Source organism: Xiphophorus maculatus, chromosome 4 (assembly GCF_002775205.1).
Source record: "Xiphophorus maculatus strain JP 163 A chromosome 4, X_maculatus-5.0-male, whole genome shotgun sequence".
Lineage (NCBI taxonomy): Eukaryota > Metazoa > Chordata > Actinopteri > Cyprinodontiformes > Poeciliidae > Xiphophorus > Xiphophorus maculatus.
Window position 1 is genome coordinate 24316323 of NC_036446.1, and position 21267 is coordinate 24337589.

The 21267-nt window shown below is 39.4% G+C and overlaps 1 protein-coding gene across 2 annotated transcripts in view; it reads right to left on the bottom strand.

The window, feature by feature from the left end:
• dmxl2 (Dmx like 2) overlaps positions 1-17513 on the bottom strand; it is a 45102-nt gene extending 27589 nt beyond the window's left edge. For both annotated transcript variants that reach the window (XM_014469034.2, XM_023332726.1), the window contains exons 1-19: positions 17114-17513; positions 9441-9566; positions 9112-9183; positions 8909-8987; positions 8562-8706; positions 6961-7027; positions 6697-6869; positions 5366-5546; positions 5089-5269; positions 4779-4997; positions 4414-4685; positions 3485-3754; positions 3087-3316; positions 2307-2509; positions 1176-1297; positions 814-903; positions 605-713; positions 400-519; positions 47-274 (exon numbers count right to left, since the gene is read on the bottom strand). In XM_014469034.2, coding sequence (XP_014324520.2) covers positions 47-274; positions 400-519; positions 605-713; positions 814-903; positions 1176-1297; positions 2307-2509; positions 3087-3316; positions 3485-3754; positions 4414-4685; positions 4779-4997; positions 5089-5269; positions 5366-5546; positions 6697-6869; positions 6961-7027; positions 8562-8706; positions 8909-8987; positions 9112-9183; positions 9441-9566; positions 17114-17200 — 2974 coding nt within the window. In that variant the 5' untranslated portion in view covers positions 17201-17513. The remainder of the gene's footprint in view (positions 1-46; positions 275-399; positions 520-604; positions 714-813; positions 904-1175; positions 1298-2306; positions 2510-3086; positions 3317-3484; positions 3755-4413; positions 4686-4778; positions 4998-5088; positions 5270-5365; positions 5547-6696; positions 6870-6960; positions 7028-8561; positions 8707-8908; positions 8988-9111; positions 9184-9440; positions 9567-17113) is intronic.
• Between the last annotated feature and the right edge of the window lie 3754 nt (positions 17514-21267).

Consider the following 21267-nt stretch of genomic DNA (forward strand, 5'->3'; position numbering starts at 1 on the left):
CATCATCATCATCATATAAGGTAGATAAAAATGAATTCTGGCCAACCTGCAGATGGCGTTGCCCTGGTAACTTCCACCCCATGCGGTAAGTCTAGTCGCTTGCTGCACACCAGCTTGGAGCTGAGGATAAGTTTGCTTGCTGATTGCAAGTTGGCTGAAGAAGCAGATCGAGGCAGGGGTCTGATTGGAGAGGTCTCCGGGGACGAGTCGGCATTCACGACCTGACTGGGAACCAGGAGCTGGCTCTGGAAGCTAAATGGTTGGCTGGGCTCATCTGGAAAATTTTACATAGATTTCTGGCCTATAACTCCGCAGAAGGAATTCAATATGATGTTCTTCAGTGTTAATAATATCCAAAATAAATCTGATTTCTATCTTTTGCTGCAAAGCTGGACTTACCAACGCAGGCCTGCACAGATTGGAGGTGCAGGTGCCACATCTGCAGCACAGAGTTCCCATTAAGATCCTTCTCTATTACCACCAAGAAGAACTTCTCAGAAAATGGGGCAGGTTGGTAATCTGCATGCACAGAAAAAAAAAGGGTATTTAATGACCAAATTGACAGAAAGAAAAAATCCCTGTTAAATTTGCAGTTGCCCTCTACCTTCTCCAGTCGAGAAGGCTGGTGTGAAAGCCTCTGATTCGTTCTGAGGTTTGTAACCTAAAATGAAATCCTCTTGGAAGACATGAAGCAGCTGGGTGTTGGAGCCGCACTGGATGCACGGAGACGTGGGATCAGAAAGGTTAACAAGGACTTCACTGAACTGCTGCACAACGCTGATGTGAGCTGCGTGTGAAAGCAGAGCTGCTAACCTGGTTTGTAATGACATCCAACTCAATGATACATCCAGGTCTGGCTGTGGACTGCTGACTGACAATGTTGAACACTTCGCCCACCAGTTTCTGGACAGAAATATGCATGAGCATTCGGTAATTATCCGTGAACGCCACTAATTGTTATGCATAGCATGAATTAGGTGTAGAGGGTTTTAAAGATGTAAAGCACGTTTTAGTCTTTACAAAAAGAAAAAAAGATGAGAAAGATGAGAAAAACAAAAATCCAGATTCCTTAGCTTTACAGTAAAGAAATTTGGAAAACATATTCTCATAGGTTTTATATGTTCAAGAGAGAAATAACATATTTCAAATGAGCAGCAATGAATGTGTTCACTCACAGATGTTTCTGGATCTGACAGCTCATCCAGTAGTTTTCTGGCATCCACAACGGCTTGATAGAGACGCAGGTTTTTACCATCTGATGCCACAAAGCAGGCGCTGGCACTGTTACAGTAGGTTCCTGGCAGAAACAATACGGTTTATAGCTCAAGTAATGTTACAACCAAATTACAGGCTCATAAGAACACCTAAATACGACATAATATCAAATTAATTCATTATTATGTGCTGATAAATATATTTCAAGTGAGAAGAATTGTGTTAGGCGATACAAGGCACTCTCATACAAACATGTTTATGTCTAGTAAGCAGCTATGATACGTAGCTAGAATGTCTTGATATTAGGTGTATATGTGACATTATTTTGTTCAAGCATATTATCTTAATATAATTTAACTCTTTTGTCAAACACAATTCTGATGTTTTAGCTAAATAAAAACTTGGGTTTTAATATAAGAAGAAAAAAAACCCCATTATTGTTACAGTTGCAAATGCAACAGTGTGATCTTTTTCCAGCCAGTGAATGTACTTTGCCAAGTACAAGTTGTGCTGTTACTGAAAAAAAATAACACTGAAGCATTTAAAAATGTAATCATGGGAAACAGAGACGCAATGAGCTGTTTAAAAGAGAAACAGCTCATTTTAAATCTCCTGATTAATTCAGGCTTCCATAGAAAAGTCAGTGAAACTTTCAGCTGAAAGGAGCACAACACTGATGTTTAAGCGTTACGCCTCTTTATGAAAATTGCTAGATTTGGAAATGTTGGCATTATGCTGGAAATGTCTGGGATCTCTTCTTCAATAAACACAGATCTAATCACGCAACTTTTAACTTTGTAACAATCCTAATTTGACATAAGTTTAATGACTGATGAATGTTTAAGAAAAGTGTAATGGCTACTGACACATCCACCAAAATAAAATTTCACGTTGAGCTAGAACAGACCAATTAGTCTGTTTAAAGATAATAAAACAGGTTAGAAATGAGACAAAATATTGATTAGTACAATCCTTATTATGAATATAACATCTAACAGAATGCTAGATGTCCTTTACAATATTAACACTGCACACATTGATGATGATATATTTGCAATATATCATCCTTCAGCCTTATATGAAGCACTTACCAAGTACTGTGCTGGGTACCAGTGTAGGCAGCCAAGCCACATTGCTGAAGGCAGACGTGTGCAGAGAGTTGATGCGGGCCAGTTCAGAGACCCCTCCAGTGCAGGACAGGGGTCCGATGTGGTCCACTCGCCACAAAATCAGCTCACTGTAAATGGCGTTTGGGTCGTGGAAAGTCCTTGTAGCTGCATTACGAAGCTGCTTCCTGTCGGTGCAAATGTAGGTGAAATCTTATTTCAAGTAGACGGGAAGTTTAATCATTATAATCGTCATTCAGGATTTGTTGCAGTAAGCAAGTTCTAACATTTTTACAATAAGCTCCCAGTTAATTTTTTTTTACATTATTCTTGAAAAAAACTGCATTTGTAAACACATACAAAGACTAAGAGAAGTGTGAATTTTCCACACAAAGTAAATTACCCATCAGGCTCTGGCTGGACACAGCCTTCATCTGACACAAAAAAAGCAATCCATTTCTTATCATGCAGAATGCTTCTCTGAGTGCAGGATGGATTTTCTTTTGCCATTTTTAGGCAACTCGAGTGGCAGTATTGATTAGTCTACGTGCTGGAAGCAAAAGCAGCAGTAAACAAAACACTGCACTTCTGATCTGGAGGACACAGCAATGATTGTGGGCGTCGCTCTCATTATGCAAGAAGATCCTGACATACAGAAGAAAATGCTTCATATTCAGATTGGTATCACAATGATTAGCAGTCTATTTTCTCTCTCAGCCTGACAAATAAAGGATGTGTTGTTTGCATTATTTGTCTGTTCTGTACCTGGGAAGTCCTTTTGGTGGAGGAAAGGACTGGGGCTGCTCCCCTTCTAAACTGCTGGGGGCAGAGGGGGGAGTGAGCAGCGCGTTGTGGTGGGAGGAGGTGAGCAGAAGTGGCAGCACGGTGTGACAGGCCTGGTCGTTTAGGTGGAAACGGTGGCCGCAGTACCGAATCTTGTGAGAAACAGTCAGGACGTTGGAGAAGCCGGAACGCTCAGCAAATGTCACTGCCCACTGTAGTTAAAGAGAACGAAGACAGATTGTGAGGAAAAATATAAAGTACTCGCCAATCTGCTCAGTAGGATGTTATAGCTTAAGAGGAAGCTATTAAATTATGTAAAGTATAAAAGATGTCATTTGAAATTCATGTGCGAAATAACACGGTGATTCCCAGGTTTGTACCTGGTTGAGAGATCCGTCGACGTGCTTCGAGACCATCATGACGGCAGGGCTAATGCCAGGGCGAAGTTTTGGTGAGGGGGAGACAGCGGTGGAGCCCAGGCCGGTGGATATGGACGCTGAGCGGGACATCCGCTGGATCATTCTTCCCTGTTCGCCGGTCCCGGCGCTCTCGCCCTCAGTCAAAGTGCAGGCGTACATCAGGATGTTTTTACTTAGGGAGTTAGCATCACCCGTAGGAAATGCTACCGGAATGCGGGAGGAGAAGGAGACCTGGCGAAGATTTGGGGGAGGCAAAAAAAAAAAAGTTAATAGTGATTTCTTTTCTTTTTATGCCTGTAATCAAATTGATACTTCAAAAATGCTTTGTTGTATTCTGTACAGCTGGATAAAACATAAAATCACAGTAATATGACGGAAGGTGATACAAGCTGAATATGGCATTTGCTCATTTTACAAGTGGTGGATGTGGACAAAATCTAGTTAGAAGGAATAACTCAAAACAGAAATATAAATAGATTCAATAACTTGACACTTGGATGCTGCAGAATCTGTCAAAATCTGTCAAAGGTCTCTCAAACTGCTCACTAATACCACCTGATTAGCTCTTCTGCCTCTTAAATGTCATTGACTACGAACACTCAAAGCAGAATTTGTTGTATTTTTCTTCACTGTGTTTTTCAAAACTTAATTTTTTGTGTGTTTAGAAACTCCACAGTGGAAATCCATGTTTTTTTTAATGTCACTCTACATTTGTTAGCTTTGAAAAAATACATCACTGGATAGTATCTTTAACAAACAACTATCTTATTGCAGCGCTAGTTTCTTAAAATTGATGCTCTTTAGCTATTAATGCTAAAGAGCATCAATAGCTCTTTAGCATTAAAGAGCTATTAGCTATGAAATTATTCATAGCTAATTTTCTTGCTTACCTGAACTTGTCTGAAAATCCCCTGGTTGAATTCGTCCAAGTACTTTACATGCCAAACCAAGAAAGAACCATCAGTGGGGTGTATCGTGAACAACATGTCTGGACTCTTGTTCCACTCTATGGTCAAAGTCTCCATCTTCCTTTCCAGTAGCATGGACGGTAACGGCATGCTGGAGCTGGATCCCGGGGAGGATGCCTTAGTACTTCCTTGTTCCCCTGAATCTCCCTCTTCTCCGTGCTCTGAAGATGCTTTGTCAGACATCTCATCCAGGTCTAAGATAAAGAAAACATATATTTTATTCACCACTTCATTGGACTTTTAGGATTGTTTAGAAAGTCATTGGAGGAACTGAAAGTGAACCATACCAAAATCAAACTTCATAGGGGATCCCTCAGCGTCTAGAGGCTCGTCAGTAGTCTGGTCCAGGTGCTGCTCGGTGAACCTCCGGAGCTGCGTCATAAAAAGGTCCATTGATGAAGTGAAACTGAGGTCCTTGTTGTTAAGCCAGTGAACCACAAAGCCTCCACCACCAGTGCTGTCTTCAGGGTTGAATACTGAGGAGTCAGCCAGCGTTGAGGGGATGTCTAAAAAGGAGCAGAGGGAGCAAGAAAGAAACTGTGGTAAAGATGAAAACTCTGCATGAAGGTGAAAACAGCTAAAGAAAAGGAAACCTACCTGTATTTGGGTTAATACTGGCAGAGATATGAAAGTGACACAGGGCGTTGGCATGATGAGCAATGTGGCGGTGAGTGTGAGCGTCTTGTGTGCCCAGCTGAGAGGGCAGCAGGTCACTGTGGGCCACCAGAGCAGACGACCGCCGCCGGCCCCGGCGCAACTGTTTCAGGTGGTGGATTGACTAAGCAAGCAAAGTTCAGAAACAAAAACGATGAGAAATGCAGATTTACAAATATCTCTTTCAGTTTTCAAATTAACACTTTGAGGCAGAACATACCTCTAAAGCGTGCTGGATTTTGTCCTTATTTCCCGCCAGGCCCGGGAGGCTGGAGCTGAAAGTGTGTGTGTTCTCAGTGATCTGCCCACCAAGCAGACTGTCTTCTGGTAGCAGGGTCTCTGACCATAACCTGCACACACCATCCTCGCAGGACGTGAGCAAGACATTGCAGACCGTTCCCCTAAAAATCAGAAACAAATCAAATGTTCGTGATTCATTCACTAAAACTTTCTGAATCGCTTTTGAGATGCAAAGATGTCAAGACAATCATTGTAAACCCAGACAGAGAGTCATAGCAATATGACTATCGGCCCTGGTTTTTAGAATATCACTGGCTTTCAACTGATTAAGTTCAGTTTCAAATCAAAAATACTTTGACTCATCAAGCCTTTACAGCATATTTTTGCACCAGGCAAATATTAGCTGAAATATTTGCTAATATTTGCAGATCAAGAATAATAAAACTTTTATTTTATGTTGGGTTTTTTTTTTATATCTTTTTAGTGGTATTTCTGCAGCATTCCTGCCAGAAATTTAACTAAAAATAGGAAATTTCTTTGGGAGCAGATACATTGTGATCAAAGATTAAAGAGATTGGATCAAAATAAACCTTAGATTAGAAAGAAACGTCATTAATATTTGAAAATATATATGCATATTTTCAACTGTCAAACAAATCAATGCAGGAAGCATCTCATCTGCAACAACACAGTCTGATCAAGCTCTTCAGAAAGCTTTTTCTTCTGCAAGAGCTATTTAAAGCCAGCTCTGAATTATCCTGGGATTCGGATGCTGTCTGAAACACAACTCTCTGAGAGACAGGTTGACTATGTTTTCATTTTGGATTTTAGTAGGCCAAGGGAGAAGCGCTATATTGCTGGTTATAACCAATCCCTGTCAGGTCACTGTGTAAGAATGTTTTTTTTCTGCTACCTGATGAAGATTTTCCAGTGGCTTCATGCAATTACTACTATGTGATTTTTGTAAAACAAGGCCCTTCAGTAAATCATCATTAAGCTATGAGGTAGGAATAAATATTTAGTTGTGATTGTTAATTTAGGGAAAGGTCCAGCATGTGTTAGCGTATTCTGTAAAAAGAATCATGCATAAAAAAGATGCACTGATGTAGTTTTCAGAACATTATAAATAAAAAAAACCCCAGTTTGGTAAAGATTGTAGGCAAAACCATTAACGTTAACATTTTTTATGACAGTCTGTTTAAAATATATCATGGATTAAACAGCTAAAAAGAGTGCACTTATTGCATGCAGTGATGACAATAAAAGAAAAAAAAAAGACATTATTCTCACTAGAATCCTGTCTTTTCTTACTTGGGCATGTATTTGCTGGTCTTCCTCCAAGACATACCAGTGACCGAGCGAGGATGGGCCAAGTAAACAAAGGAAAAGTGAACAGGTGGAGACTTTTTATCAGATGGGTCCTGGACCACCACCGCTGAGCGCCAGGCAGTGGTGGGATACCACACCTTAAGTAGACAGTCATCCTATGCAAACACAAACATGCAGCATTACATCAGACAAACATCACAGACAATAATTTTTTGCTCCATTTTTTTTTTTAAGTGAAAGCCATACCTTCCCAACCGTTGCAAAGTACTCCCCATCAGGAGACCACTTGGCGGTGTGAATAGACGCAGCGGTCCTGCAAAAGAAAAAAAAACAATAAGCACAAACATGTTTGGCTATGTTCACTTTTCAATGGGGAAGACTGCTCAAAAACAAAACAAAAGGTATTTTGGAAGTCCAGAGTGCTGTTTCATCGTGAGCTTGCACTTTTCCCTGTTTCATTGGCTTTCCATGTGTCATCACATACCAATTAGTGTGTGTTTACCCAGCTTTAAGCTAGGTCTGGTGACTGTGGAGTGGCTTACAGCTGGGCATAAAGTCATTTTACGTAAGTGTAGATGAGATTGGAGAAAACATAGCTGCCAGTAACATTTTACGAGTAAGAGTTACACTTCCACAAGGTTCAGGGTGTAAAATGTAGGTTAATAATTTTCTAGAATACAGGGAGGTAATGGAAAAAAAAATTGGTTTCAATTTTTATCTATAAAAGCAAAAACACTTAGAAATAGTAAAATTTCCCACAGCAAAAATGGACAGTGGTTTTAGAGAGGTAACAACATTCTTTATATCATGTGACATTTAAAAACTAAAGGGTAAGGTGCAAACACCTTCATAATTTTTTTGTGAAAATCTTGAAAGTATAAAACATAAAAAATGATCTCAGTATCTGTTTTTCAAAGTGATCAAGTAATTATAAAACTCACTTTTCTGTAACAATGAAAAGCCTTTTGAGTCACAGGAAGGCAATACGACACACGGACAATGACGTAGTGTCTTCAGTTGCATAATCTGGAAACTTCCACGGCAATCACAGAAGGAACTGAGACCTTTTAACAGAATCATTCAAATTCATGTGTAGCCACCTTTTGGCAAAACAGAAAAAGGGAAGGAGTGAGAACTCTTAAGATCATCTAGGCAGGATACGTGGAAAAGCTTTGTGGAAGTGAACACAGTAAAGAGCGCGGATCTCTCCTCACCAAAAGACACTCCCTATGATGAAAAACCGCTTAAACCCCAAGCTAATGACACAACTGAAACCTTAGACTTAAGTTGAGGAATAATCCAAATGTGATGTAAGAAAAACCAGCACAGTTTCAAACTAATTACCTTTAGCATCATTGATTTTTTCCAAATGAAATCAAATGAAGTCGAGGCTATACGAGTGCAGATGTCATCTTGGTTTTAACTTCCCTTTCAAACCATTTATGAGAGAAAAATATGGGAGAAAAATAACTGCATACAATCTAAGAGTTTGAGTGTTTTTGACATGTTATTGAAATACTGTCACCTGTAGTGTAAATAAAAATGACAGATTCATTGGGAGATATTTGCACAACCAGTAAATGGTTTCTTAGTATAATGTGAACTTTCCTGGTCAATAAATTGGTCTGAGTAGGTACTTTATGACTTTGGACATGGCAGTGAACATAACTACCATGCTTGGAGACAATTGCAAATGAAAAGTTGTAAAATTATGATATATGCTCTGGATCAACAGATATGTTGTCAAAAAGACCTTTTGGTATTTGTTTAACTGCCATTGCTGACTGTAGACAACAGACTCGTTTGATGATTTACGCTTACATGGATATAAAAGGGCAAACGCTTACTTGCACTGCCAGACACAGTTCCAGTCACTGAGGACAGGGTGAGGTTTGTCCTCAATCATCTGCCCATCCTCCTCTTCTATGAGAGTGTCTGCCAGTGGAGGAGCCCACAGCTGGAGTCGTTCAGCTGCTGCCAGGATACGGTTCCCTGAGGTCACAAAAGCACTTCATTAACACACCCTACGTCCCACGACGACTCCCACAGCACACGACGCAGCATGCATAGGGTCATGTTTTCACACCACAGATGTCATTACAGACAAATCGAAGGGGCTAAGGGTGGAAGCTGTGTAAAAATGTGGATCATTTTATTCTGGGAAAAGGTTAAAACACAGAAAGCATATGTATACCTTGCGGGTCCCAGGCCAGGTTGTAGGTGATGGCATCAAGAAAGAACTGTCCTGTCTTTTGCCACTGGTAGTTAAGTTGCTATTAGTCGGTAGGAGAGCGAGACACACCATGCAATGTTATTTGCACACAAGTTTAATGAAAATCCACTGAAGGCTGTCTGAAATCACAAAAATATGTGAAATATGCTGGTGTCCATACTCACCTTGTGGCGTTTATTGGGATTGATAGAAAGCGGCTCAAAGATGCAGACCGTGTTTCCATAAGAAGCGGCAATCTAAAAATAAAGAGCCATGTTCATCATCACAGCATTACTCACCCCATCAGCGCTTATGCACAGTCATTCCCAGAAGACAGAAGGGTAGAGAGAGGAGTGAAACAAGAGCGCAGGATAGCAGACAGGGCTTGGGCAGAACAAGACTGGTGCAAACAGGGCTGAATGTTCCTCATTCTGCTCAACATAATTGGTAATATCCTCGGTTTTCAGACAAAAACCATGTGCGAATGAATCTGAAGGGTGTAATCAACACTTACCCTGCCAAGCTGGTGGGAGCACTCCACACAGCCCACCTGTATGTTTCCATTCTGAGCTCCCGGGATAATCTGAACGCAGTCGAAGTCACTAGCCAAGATGACTACATCGCATCCTGATCCATAGGCCTGAAGATGAGATGGACACACAGGAAAGAAGGTTGAAAGGTTTTAAATTTCACGCCTAAGATGATATCTTGCACTCTAGTTCTTCACAACTGTGTCCACATTTTTGAAGCTTTCAATTTCGACACAAGCCAATTAAAATTCAGGATATGCAATTCATGTGTATATAGAAGTAAATCGTCATGCCCTTCTTTAATATGCAAAAAACAAATGCACAGTGTGGGAGGCTCTTGTGCACCTGTCATGATGACTCGCATATCCAGCTGTGCAGTTGGTAAATGGAAAAAAAAAGCATCTCTGGCTGCAACAAACTACCAGGTTTCCATTAACAGAAACATGAGCTGTTATAAATATGCAATAAAGTCTGACTAAAGCGGAATATTAGAATCCTGTATGCATATCTGCAGGTCAAAATGAGGCATGAAAGCAACAGATCAACTCTCTTATGTCAATTTAACTTACAATTTTAAAACAGCATGTTATTCTTTTCTGGAAGTAGAGAAGCAAAATTGTAACTTAACGTCAAAAATAGTGCTGGATAAAAACAGAAGTGGATATTTGCAAAGTTCTACTTTAGGAGAATAATTTGCGTCCAACTAAGCAAAAAGAACCTGCGGGAGGTGCTGCACAAAAGCACATCAGTTCGATAACTAGGGATGAAGATTTTAGCACAACATTTTTCTGGTCTTCATTACAATAACCATAACAGTGGCTGAAAAGAGGCTTAAAAAAATTAATCACAAACATTCTGGCAATACATCTCATTGTGTATAATCAGAGCTCCACAACTGCAAATAGTGCTGTAATAAAATTTTATTTAAATTGCACAGCTACACTTTACACAATTATGGCAAATCTTCAATTGATATTTATTGATGATTTGGAACCAACCATGAAAATAAAAACGGGCACATCATCTTACAGCGTTTCCTCGGTGTTCCTATATTTGCCACTTTCCCAATTTAGTTTACAGGAAAAACCTCGAGTGTGCAAGAACCTGCTTTTGCTCTGAAATGTTTATGTATTTCGCAAGTGACCAGATTGGTTGTAATCATTAGAAACATTCCCAGGGTATTTTAAAATGCAAGCATTAAAAACATTAAAAACCTAGTACAGGCCTTTCTTTCAAAGTCTGTAACTACAGTACATTGTTAATTCCTAAAGAGACATGCAAAGCAGCATGCTTCAACTCGCTCAAACATCTTGCTGCATATTTTGAGTGACAACTGATCCGTATAGCGGATAGCTTTACCTGTCGTCTAGGTAAAACACTGAGGTTTCCATAGTTTTAACTTTCTTGCAGGGAAGCAGTGTTTTTCCATATTTGTGCTTCTTCTAAGCATCCTTGAAAGATTCTCTCTTGATTTTACCATCTTTGAAAAGAAAATATCAAACGTGGCTCTACTTTGACATTAAAAATATTGTGAATTACTGTATACTAATGTTGATTGAAGGTTTGATTATTGATTGATTATAGGTTACTTTTGGTCTATGTCACACAGCCCTGCAAAACAACATGCTGATTTTGTAAGGTAAGGTGAAAAAGGGAGAGAAACATTCTCAAAGGAACAACAGAAGAATAATTACTGCAGCATTTTTATTTACTGTTAAAGAAAACCAAAAGTCCAACAGACCTAATTAATATTAAACATTGCTGCAGTTATATAACATCACCAATAACACACACACATTGCAGAATTCAAAAGTAACCATCTGCTGAAATAAATACAGCACCGGCTTAGATCCCAGGCTCAATGGGAGGCTAATGGGAGGACCTGTATTTGGATTTGGAGCATGGACTGAGAGGTAAATTGATCTGAGAGCAGTTAGAAGTGTCAGCTAGCGTGCAATAGTAGAATGGCAGAGACGATAACAGCACCTGGTAGACAGGCAAGCTTGGCCTCACGAGCAACAGCGCAGCCGAGATGACGACTCGTGTCTTTCATTATGCAGGAGAACAGGAGGAGAAGCTGAGAACTGCTGGGTCACGGAGCAGCACAACGCCACAGCCACTGGGTGAAGTTAATACTGGAGACCGCTGCTGGCTCATGTTTGGTCCTCACTAAGATTTAGGTTATGGGACGTAGAAAGCACTAAGGCAGCTGCTGCTTTACTATTGCTGCAGCATTTCCACCTGCACATTACAGAAGAAATTAAAAGCAGTCACCGTCACGCACTGTCTAAGACTGCTTTGCACCTCTCTCTCTTATTCACACACACATGCACACCCTCCCCATACACACACACATACACAAGCATAATATGAGAGCTCGCTCTACCCAGTTTGTCGGCGGCACACCTCACACCTTGGAAGTGTTGAGCTTCGGTGCGTTTGCATCGTTTCTTTCTTCCCACAAAAGAAGACGTGTTAAAAATATTCAACGTTTAAATATTGCTTTGGGATCACAAGGCAATTTAAAATTTGGTCCCATTCAAAAGTTAATTTTATTGTTACACAATGATACAGAGATTCAGGATTGTACTTTAAAAGACAATGTGGCCCAAACAACAAACTCTCCAACTCCAACCAGTTTTATATTCACTAAGTTCTGTGGCACGCGAGTCATTGTGTGCCTTGATTTGAAACAAAAAAGCATTTTAGCACAGACTGGTTTCTGTGAAAAAGAAGTACGTGTTAATGTGAGAAACAGCAATAAGGGGAAGACTTAAGAGTCAAAATTAAAATGAGAAATCATTAGAACATTATATTATAATCGTCTTTTTTTTTCTTGAGAAAACACAAATGGACAATTTGCAGGTTTTTACTGAAAGATGTTCTTAAATAAAAGCTGTTTATAATTGTCAGTAAACCATCAGTAGCTAACAGTTGGGTCTTAGATAAGGGCAAAACGTTATCCTTGTGTCGGCTATGGCCACATGCAGGACTTAAGTAAAAACAATAATGTATCTGAAAGCAGTTCAATGAGAAACTAAGGTCCTAATATTAGCATGTATTAATGTTTTTAAATCAGAACTCTAAGTATAGAATCACAATCATCATCCCAAAAACAACAACCTACTTTGTACACCTGCACCAGACCATTTCCTACTAATATACCTTTGCATTTCTGCTCATTGTTTCTTGGTTGTTAAGTACGGTACTCTGAAGAATTGTGAAGATACATTTCCATAGCAATGCTCCAATAAAATAACCTGAAATTTAATTATCCAGATATTTTTCTGAGGATTTTATCATTTTGAGCAGTTCCGTTTCTCGTTTGGGCCACACCTTAGAAAAAAAGGACAGATTAATCAACGCACAATGCAACAATAACACTAACATATTTGCAGAAAGATTCATTTTCATACATAAAAAGTTGGTTATGAAATATCCACAACAACAAATGGTTTAATACGGACAATAAAGATATATATAGAGAGAGATTATGGAACTGATCGACAGATGGTTTTATTTTCCAAATGAACTGACCTGAAATTCTGACAACTTTTGAAAACCTCGTCCAATCAAAACACTATAAAGCTAGAAAAGCTAAGTACTTGATCCAAGATGAAATTAGATCAAATAATCTAATTAGATCAAATTAGATCTAATTTGCAATCATTGATCAAGTTAGATTAATGACTGCTTTTGATCGTTCCACTGAATTCAGGCAGCATAAACATTCAGTGGTTTATTTAGTGCAATGCAAATGCAGCAAAATCCCCAAAGTTGTTTGACATAAAACCATTATTTAGCAAGAATACAAGTCGATATGGTGTAACAATAAGCAGAGCCTGAAAACAGGGAACTGCACTTTAGAAAGCCATGTCAAAATAAACTATTTTCTAAAAAGAAAATCTGAGGTTTTTGAGGTTATTCTAATTTTGTACTTTCAGCTGCACTGTCTGAAGAAAACAAAAAAACAGTGCTCTAAGAAAATCAACAACATAGTTTAGATTTAGAATTCTTCCCGTATCACTTTTGAAAGCCAAGTCAGCAGACTGCGGACTTTTGAAAGATAGCAAAGGTAAACTATCACAGGACAAACATGAAGCTGCTTTTAACTGTGTGTATTTTCAACAAAAGGAGCAGAAGCAGTCATGTGCTTTGATGGAAACAGATAAGAGGAAGGAGAATGATAAAAATACTTCTGCCTTCATACATCAAAAACTGCCTCTTCTCTATGCATAAAAAGCACATTTTCCACAACCACAGCTGCTAGTATCACGTGTGAGATCCATGCAGGTTTAGAGGGAACATTTTTGACAACCGTTGATCAGTTCTGTCCTGCAATAAGCTGTGGTGATTATGTCAGTTTGTAGGCACAGTTTATCCCTTTAACCTGCACTTTGACCCTCTGTGTGCAGTTATACTTTTGGGGCCTTTGCTGTTGTGTCACATGACGGCAAACAAAACAGATGCTTACAACGAGAAAACTGCAAGAGATCCGGATCACGCTTGGTGCCTCTCCATCAGGCTTTCACCTTTGAATACTGGTTATAGTTTAAATTCACATGAGAGAATATTCCTTTGAGAAAGAAAAACTTGTACACCTTGCCCAAAATGTTTTGCTTTTGTTTTTTTAAATTTGGTGGGTTATTCCTGTAAATCAAGTAAGAAAAAGTAGACATAAACCTTAAAAAATAAATAAATTCAGCCATTATTCAATCCACACAGTTATATATGGTAAGTGTACACATAGAGTCCACACAGCTGACTTGACTTTCACCATTTATAAAACATAAAGTGCTCTGCACCTGCTCCCAGACACTATTTAACATTTTCCATCAACACAATAATCCTACAAACAGCACATTTAACAGTGGCCTCTTTGTTCAGCCAACTATAAGACTCCTCACACACACAGACACTCTACAAAGTGCGACATTGAGGTGAAAAGCAAGAATCCCCAGCCATAATTACTGCTAGATAAAGTGTATTTTGTCTGCATTTTTGATTAGTTTTGGTGATTTGTATTTAGGCAATAGGCAAGTCATTGTCAAATGTCCTAGATTTACAAAAGCCCCTTAATGACTCAAAATACAATTTAATTTTGTTTAATAATAATAAAAAGAGGCCTTCAGTAGTCTTGTTATTTAAAGTTCTTCAACAAATAGTCCAATTAATTCAACAGAGAACAGAATCGTACAATTTCTCATGCGTCACGTTTAGTTCTGTTCAATGATGGATAAATGTTGAAAATTAGATTTTTGTTTTCCTCCTATTCATTACATGAGTCAAAACAAAAAAAAACTCCTATAATTTTCAGGTCACACAGATTTTCGTCATAGATTGGCTTATTAGGTCCACACCAGAGCTCCAATAGCAGTCAATCTTGCTCAAACAAATTAGATAATCCAAACAACTCTGGTGTGAAAGTGCCATTAGTCTGCACCAAAAACAAGCACACCTGTAAAAAAAAAAAAAAAAAAAAAAAAAAAAAAAAACCCCCCCCAGCAAATTCATAAAAACAGTGTCACTTTCTATCTTTATTTTTTCTTTGTAGGGGAAAAATTGTGTTAAAATGCTGGTTAAAATTTAGTCAGCATCATATTTTCTGATATCTATTTTTTTCTCAGTTACTAATACAAAAGGCCTTTAGCTAGTCTGGAGGCAGACTCTAAAAAAAACAAAACAAGACACCATCTAACAGGTCAGAACAGGTTCATTGTCTGTGTTACTTTAAGGAAATCTCTTATCGCATCTAAGAGAATAAATCTGGCCACGAAACGCTTATCCATTCATGGACGATGTAAGCTATGTATTTGTGTGTGTGCGTGCGCGCGTGTTTTGTCAGGGTCAAGCCTAGGAGCCCTAGGGGTCAGTGTGAGCATAAACGCATTGGACATGATGTCTAGTGCTCTTCAAATAACCCTCTCAAACACAGAAAGAAAAACACCAGACATAAAAATCAGGGCCCTGTAGCGACTACCAAGGCTTTAGCTTTACAACCATCCCTGTCCTTTGCTGTTGAGAAGATATGGCTGCGGGTTCAACATCCGCCTGTTTACATTTCAACTGCCTTCATCTGGAAACCAGGTTCTAGGGCAAGGATGGATAAGACCCCACCATAGTTTAACAATATTTATCTTGTATAGTCCATCAGACTGGGGAAAATCAGAAAAAGAAGAGGAAAAGCGATCCATCTGCATGTTTTGATGTGAAAAGATGTTATAAATAACACCATAAGTAATGTGTTTCAGGAACAGGTCCACAGAGTTTCGTTTTTGTTTGCTGTTGTGCTTGAAAGCTGCTGAAGCATTTCTAAAACACATTCAGCAGATTCAAGTCATGCAAACAGGTACAACACAGGCTACCTTCAATACTTCATACTGATCATTTAGCAAAACAGTATGTCAGAATATTGTGTTATTCTAATCAAGGTTTTTATGGTTTTTTTCTTCCAAGATGTTCGATACGTTTCATACTGGTATTCATAACACCTGATTCAAGAATTCCTCCATTTTGTTAGTTATTTACATTCCTTATCTCAGTGCTCTGCCTGGACCGATCCATTTAATGCAAAAAAACGCCAACAATGGGTGTTGGGAGTAAGAGCACGTTGCATACCAGAGACTGTAGATTTTTGCCATCTCCCACTGCACAAAATGGAATATTGATTTGGCTTCTCAGTGCTATCTACTTGAGGCACACAGTCATTTTGGGAAGCTGCCAGAACACAGACTGACACATTGATTTTTACAACCCAAAGGGGTCAACAAATCACAAACACAGATTTTTTATTTATTTATTTATTTATTTATTTTCGTGCTCCTAGTTTAATCAGCATTCAGCAGGTTGTTACTGAATGGCCGCTGTCCCACACCAGTATCTAAAATATAAATAATTCATATTTGTCGGCAATATTCGTCTATAATCCGATGCATGCGTGTCAAAACGGTGGCAGACACAGTTCGGTTTTAAAACGGACTATTTGTTGTTGAATCTGAACAACAAATAGTGCCAGTCAGGCTTTTTTAGCGCATGTGTCCATATATGGCTCTCTACGTCACGGCAGGCGCAGCTGATGCTGCGAGCTAATGATGCGTGAGGAGGATTTAACGCCAAATGGTAGCGAGCTCAGCCTGAGCAACGACCACATACAGCAATATACATACAGCAATATACAATGCTTAACGCTGTTCTGGCGTAGAATCACGTCAAACACACTTTCTCGGTAAAAATTGCACCGCCCATGTTTACTCATTTAGTCGGAGTAAATATGTTTCCACAATAACCTTACGGCTGCGCGACAAAGGGATTCCCTTGCGGTAATTCTAACGTTTTAAGATGCAGCTAAAGGTCACCTGAGTGAGTGCCTATAATGTCTTGGGTTGGGAAAAACATGTCATTCGCAGCAATATTTAGCTCATCAATGCCTGACTGGCCGTGGGAGTAAATCAGAAAGGGGATGTGATTAGGATGCTACTTGTATTCTGGACTCTGGGAATATGTCGGTGCGGCACTTCTGCCGAGGCAACCCGGCTAGCTGGTGCGTTAGCATCGCTCGCCAGCCCCGTCAGCTGGCGAACCGTCCCAGCTAGCTAGTCCGCGGTTAGCCCGGACGGCTGTCGTTTTGTGCAAACGGCAATAAAATTCAAAGCCTCACCGTGAAGGGGACGTCGTTAACGCTTCCCACCGAGTAGCAACAATCTCCAGGGTTCACCGCTCCCGTCAGCACCTGGTGCAGATGCATGTTCCTTCTGTTTCAGCAGCAGATATGTTCTTTAATTATTCACAACGAGTCCACCCTTTCGGTTTCTCCATCTAGCAGCGACTGGGAATCCCATCAGTAGTGTTGGCGTCGTCCTGGGTCCGACAGCGGCGTCTTTTCCTCCGCAGGCGGTCGGTCGGCTTCAGCAGGTTTCAGAGTCTCGTGTGATGTCATCGGCTCCCGACATCTGTTTTAAAAACAGAAAACGAGGCGTCCGTAGCCGCTCGCAGACAACGCCATCCTCCTCACGACTGATCGTGAGAGCCAAGGCAGCAGGATCTCTGCAGCGATCCTGACATGCGCGTTCCCGACGTTGTCAAAGCACGACTGACTGGCCATAGATCTGTGCAGTCTAGATGAGGAAATGTGAGTTTCTGAATACCGCGGGCAGCTTGCGTGTCTGAATCCCTCAATAATAATCTGTTATTGTGTCTATGAGAGAACGTAGCTGAAATAAATAAGTTTCAATATAGTCTTAAACTCGCCCTGTTACCCTTTACAGCTCTTCTGTAATTGTTGCTCTATACAGTTTGTGGAACTGAGGATGTTGATCATATAAGATAAGATAAATCTTTATTGTCATTGTCACAAGAACAACGAAATTTAAAAAGTGCCATCAGTCAGTGCATATGCTTAAAAACGAAAAATAACTGTCTCACATATGAGGCAAATAAGTGACAGTAGTAAGAGTTTATATGGAGTCATAGACAAAATAGCAAACAATGCGCACGTAATAATAAAAACATATTCTAACAAAAAGAAATTGTGACTGGAATGCCACAGCAGGGATGTTTCCTCATGTTTTCATTAACTAACATGGTCCTTGTACAATAAAGCTTGATCTCAGATGGCTTCATCACTTAAAGCCAGTTTTCTTGTCTTGCATGCTCAATTGTAGCTCCAGTTCATCATTTTTCATATTTACTAAAGTGAATTTGTGTAGCATTTGGATCAAGACACTATCTGGTGGTCAGCAAATGGCCGGTAATTTTAGAATCCTGAAAATACTACTAAATATGGTATTTAGTAGTAAATACTAATACATGTTTTCAATTGTGGGCGACATGAATGCAGATATTGCTGATAAAAGTTCAATATTTGCGAATCATTTGATGCAATTCTGCCTTGATAATAGTCTGGTTCTATCTAGTAAGGTTTCTACAAACAACATAATCCAGACACTAAGATATTTCACAAAACTCAGTCAGGTTTAAGTCCACAATGTGGAATCACTGGCAGTCTAGCCTTTCTGTAAACCAGTGACTTGTATATGTGAGTTGCTATAGCAAATTAATACAAATGGAGGCCCAAAAAAGTATATAGTGCATAGAAATGAACATACTTTATAAAAGCTTGATAATTCTCTTTAAAATATATGTTTTTTTTAATTGATCCTGTAAACTTTCAGTTTTCTGACACTGAATCTTTGGTTTCATTTCCTGTAAGCTACAGTCATCAAAATTTCAAGAAACGAAGGCTTGCAGTATTTCCCTCCCCGTGTAATGAAGCCATAGAAATATATGATTTTCACTTTGTCAAAATGTTCTACTTTAGGAGAAAAAAAAACAATCTTTAGAACATTTTCAGTTCTTTGCAATTGCCCTGTGTTTTAAAAGCCACTGACACAATAAAGGGACAGTGATTCCTAGTTGTCATATTTTGTAGAGAGTATAAGGTGAGTGAGCCAGGCCTAATTAAACTTCACGGTGACGGTCTCTCATCTCCTTATCTGCTCCCATCTGTCTCACTGATGTGATTAAGAGCAGCACACAGGGAGTTTTTGCTGTATAGCTACGCTTACTTTTACACCCCCATTCACAGATTCACAGTAGCAATCTGCTTTAAATAGGGGCACAGATCTATACAACTGATACACAGCTGACAGTCACACTGGTGGCCTACTTATTCACACCTCACTGATATCATGAGGCAGGAGTTGCCTTCAGGCCACAGTGACACGTAGGACAACAAGAGCAGGAAGCTGAAGAGCAGAAGTTCAGAAAGAACGTGACGTATGCATAAACGTGCCGACAACAACGGCATGGTTAAAAGGGTCATGAAGTGTTTTAGCATCTCCACATTTCCCATTTAGTGTCACCAAAAGTCTCACACAACTTGGTTTAAATTTTAACAGCTGCAAAGAAATAATTTTAAGAAAACGTAGAAGCACGGATCAGTCATATTGGCTGTTATTTTTTTCCTTTCCTATTTTTAGCAGTCAATGAACTAAAAACACTTGGTTAAAATTGCATCCAGGATGCTATAGGCCCTTGAAAGCAATATTAATCAGCAAGGCAGGGGGAGGGAAAAAAAATAAATAAATCCATGTTTGGCATTATGTAACCTACGGACCCATCCAGTAAATTGAAACTCAGTGAATTCCTGCCAGATATCTGCCTCATTCATCTTTTTAGTCTTTGAATAGTTCTAAAGGGCAGGCTGCTGTGAGCCAGAGTGACTAAGGATGTGACTGCATCCCTTGAGGCTGCAGTTTTGAAATGTTTTCCTTTTAACTGAAAAGGTGATCGTCCTAATGCATCTATTTCTTGACAGTTTGTGGCTTAAACTACGCTAATCAAACAAGAGAAAAACAGATGGACAGCTCCACAGATTGCTTATTCATGGAAGGATCATGAGAAATGCGGTGTAGATTATAAAAAGCTATTAACGAATGCTTAAAAAAATACTGATTATTTGGCCAAAAATGCTGAAATAAAAATATATGTCTAAATATAAATGTAGTAGTATTGTGAAACTCAAATACTAAAGTGCTTAGTCAGAAGAAAACAGTGTGGGAGGACTGGTCAACATAGGAGTTATTGTTTATTTCAATATTGCAGAAAGGACTGGGGAAGGTTGTTTGCAGGTTACCGCTGCTTGCAGGCCTTCTCGTGTCACTTGGAGAGAAGGCCGTGATCTGCAGAGAACAGAATTAAGCGCGTTATAGATTTTCCCATTTCATGGATGGCTGCTTGCTGAAGAGAGTTCCAGTTTGGCCCCCGAGGTGCAAAAACATCCAGCTCCTAGTGGCAAAAATGTAATGGACCTTCTACAGGCTCCCAAACAGATGTGTCAGTAATATTGGTGAAATGTAATGTTTGCAAGCTGCAGATAATAAAAAAAAAAAGAAGCACAGTGAAAATGATGTGTGAAATGCAGGATACACCTGTTTGCTAATTAGATTACACTTCTCCCAAACAAGCAGAAATTTCTAAGACATTATTTTTGAACCATCAGAGATCGAATTAGCGCAAAAACACCAGATCAGAACTTTTTTCTTCGTCTTTTGGTCCCTTTAAAATGTTGTAAAGAATGTTTTAGATTTAATGTCCTCTTATCCCTTGCGAGTGGCATCCTGAGCCATAACGATATGAACGTGTGTATGACCCTGAAGTGTCTCCATGTGTCAACACATTCTGATATATGTCACACATGGTGTCATTCTAACTTAAACATTTGAAAGGCTTAAAAAATGATAAAACAAGTAAGTCTACAAAATAATAAAAAATGTTTTATTGATACTTTGAGCTTGAAAGAGCTTCAGCCAGGAGATATTTTCTCTCCCATGAGTCTGAGAAATGTGATCAGAAAAAAATAAAATCAAATTCTCATTGGTTTCCCTGAAATGTGCGTACATGTTCTTTAAAGTCTGATTCTGATTGGTTGATCAACACCAACTACTTCAGTACCTCTCCACACAAATACTACAACTGAGAAAGTACCTGAAGGAAATGTAATACAGTCAAAGAATCAATAAATGAAATTTGCACAGCCAAATCTATTTCTTCTGAGGTCATAAATAAACCAAATACCCCAGCCATCGTCAACAGCTGATCTACTTCCTTGAGAATGGGTCACTGACAGCAGCTCTTTGGCCATCCCAGTCCTGTGCCCTCCTCTCCTGCTGGATCCAAGTATAGCCCAGTTTCTTGCCTCCAGGTTCCCCTGTCATCTTCACTTTCGTTCCTTCTTACCATTCCCCTGGGCAAGCTAAGTCAGTTTCCTCTGTCCACCATGTTACTATTTCACTAATTTCTCTCATTTCCAGG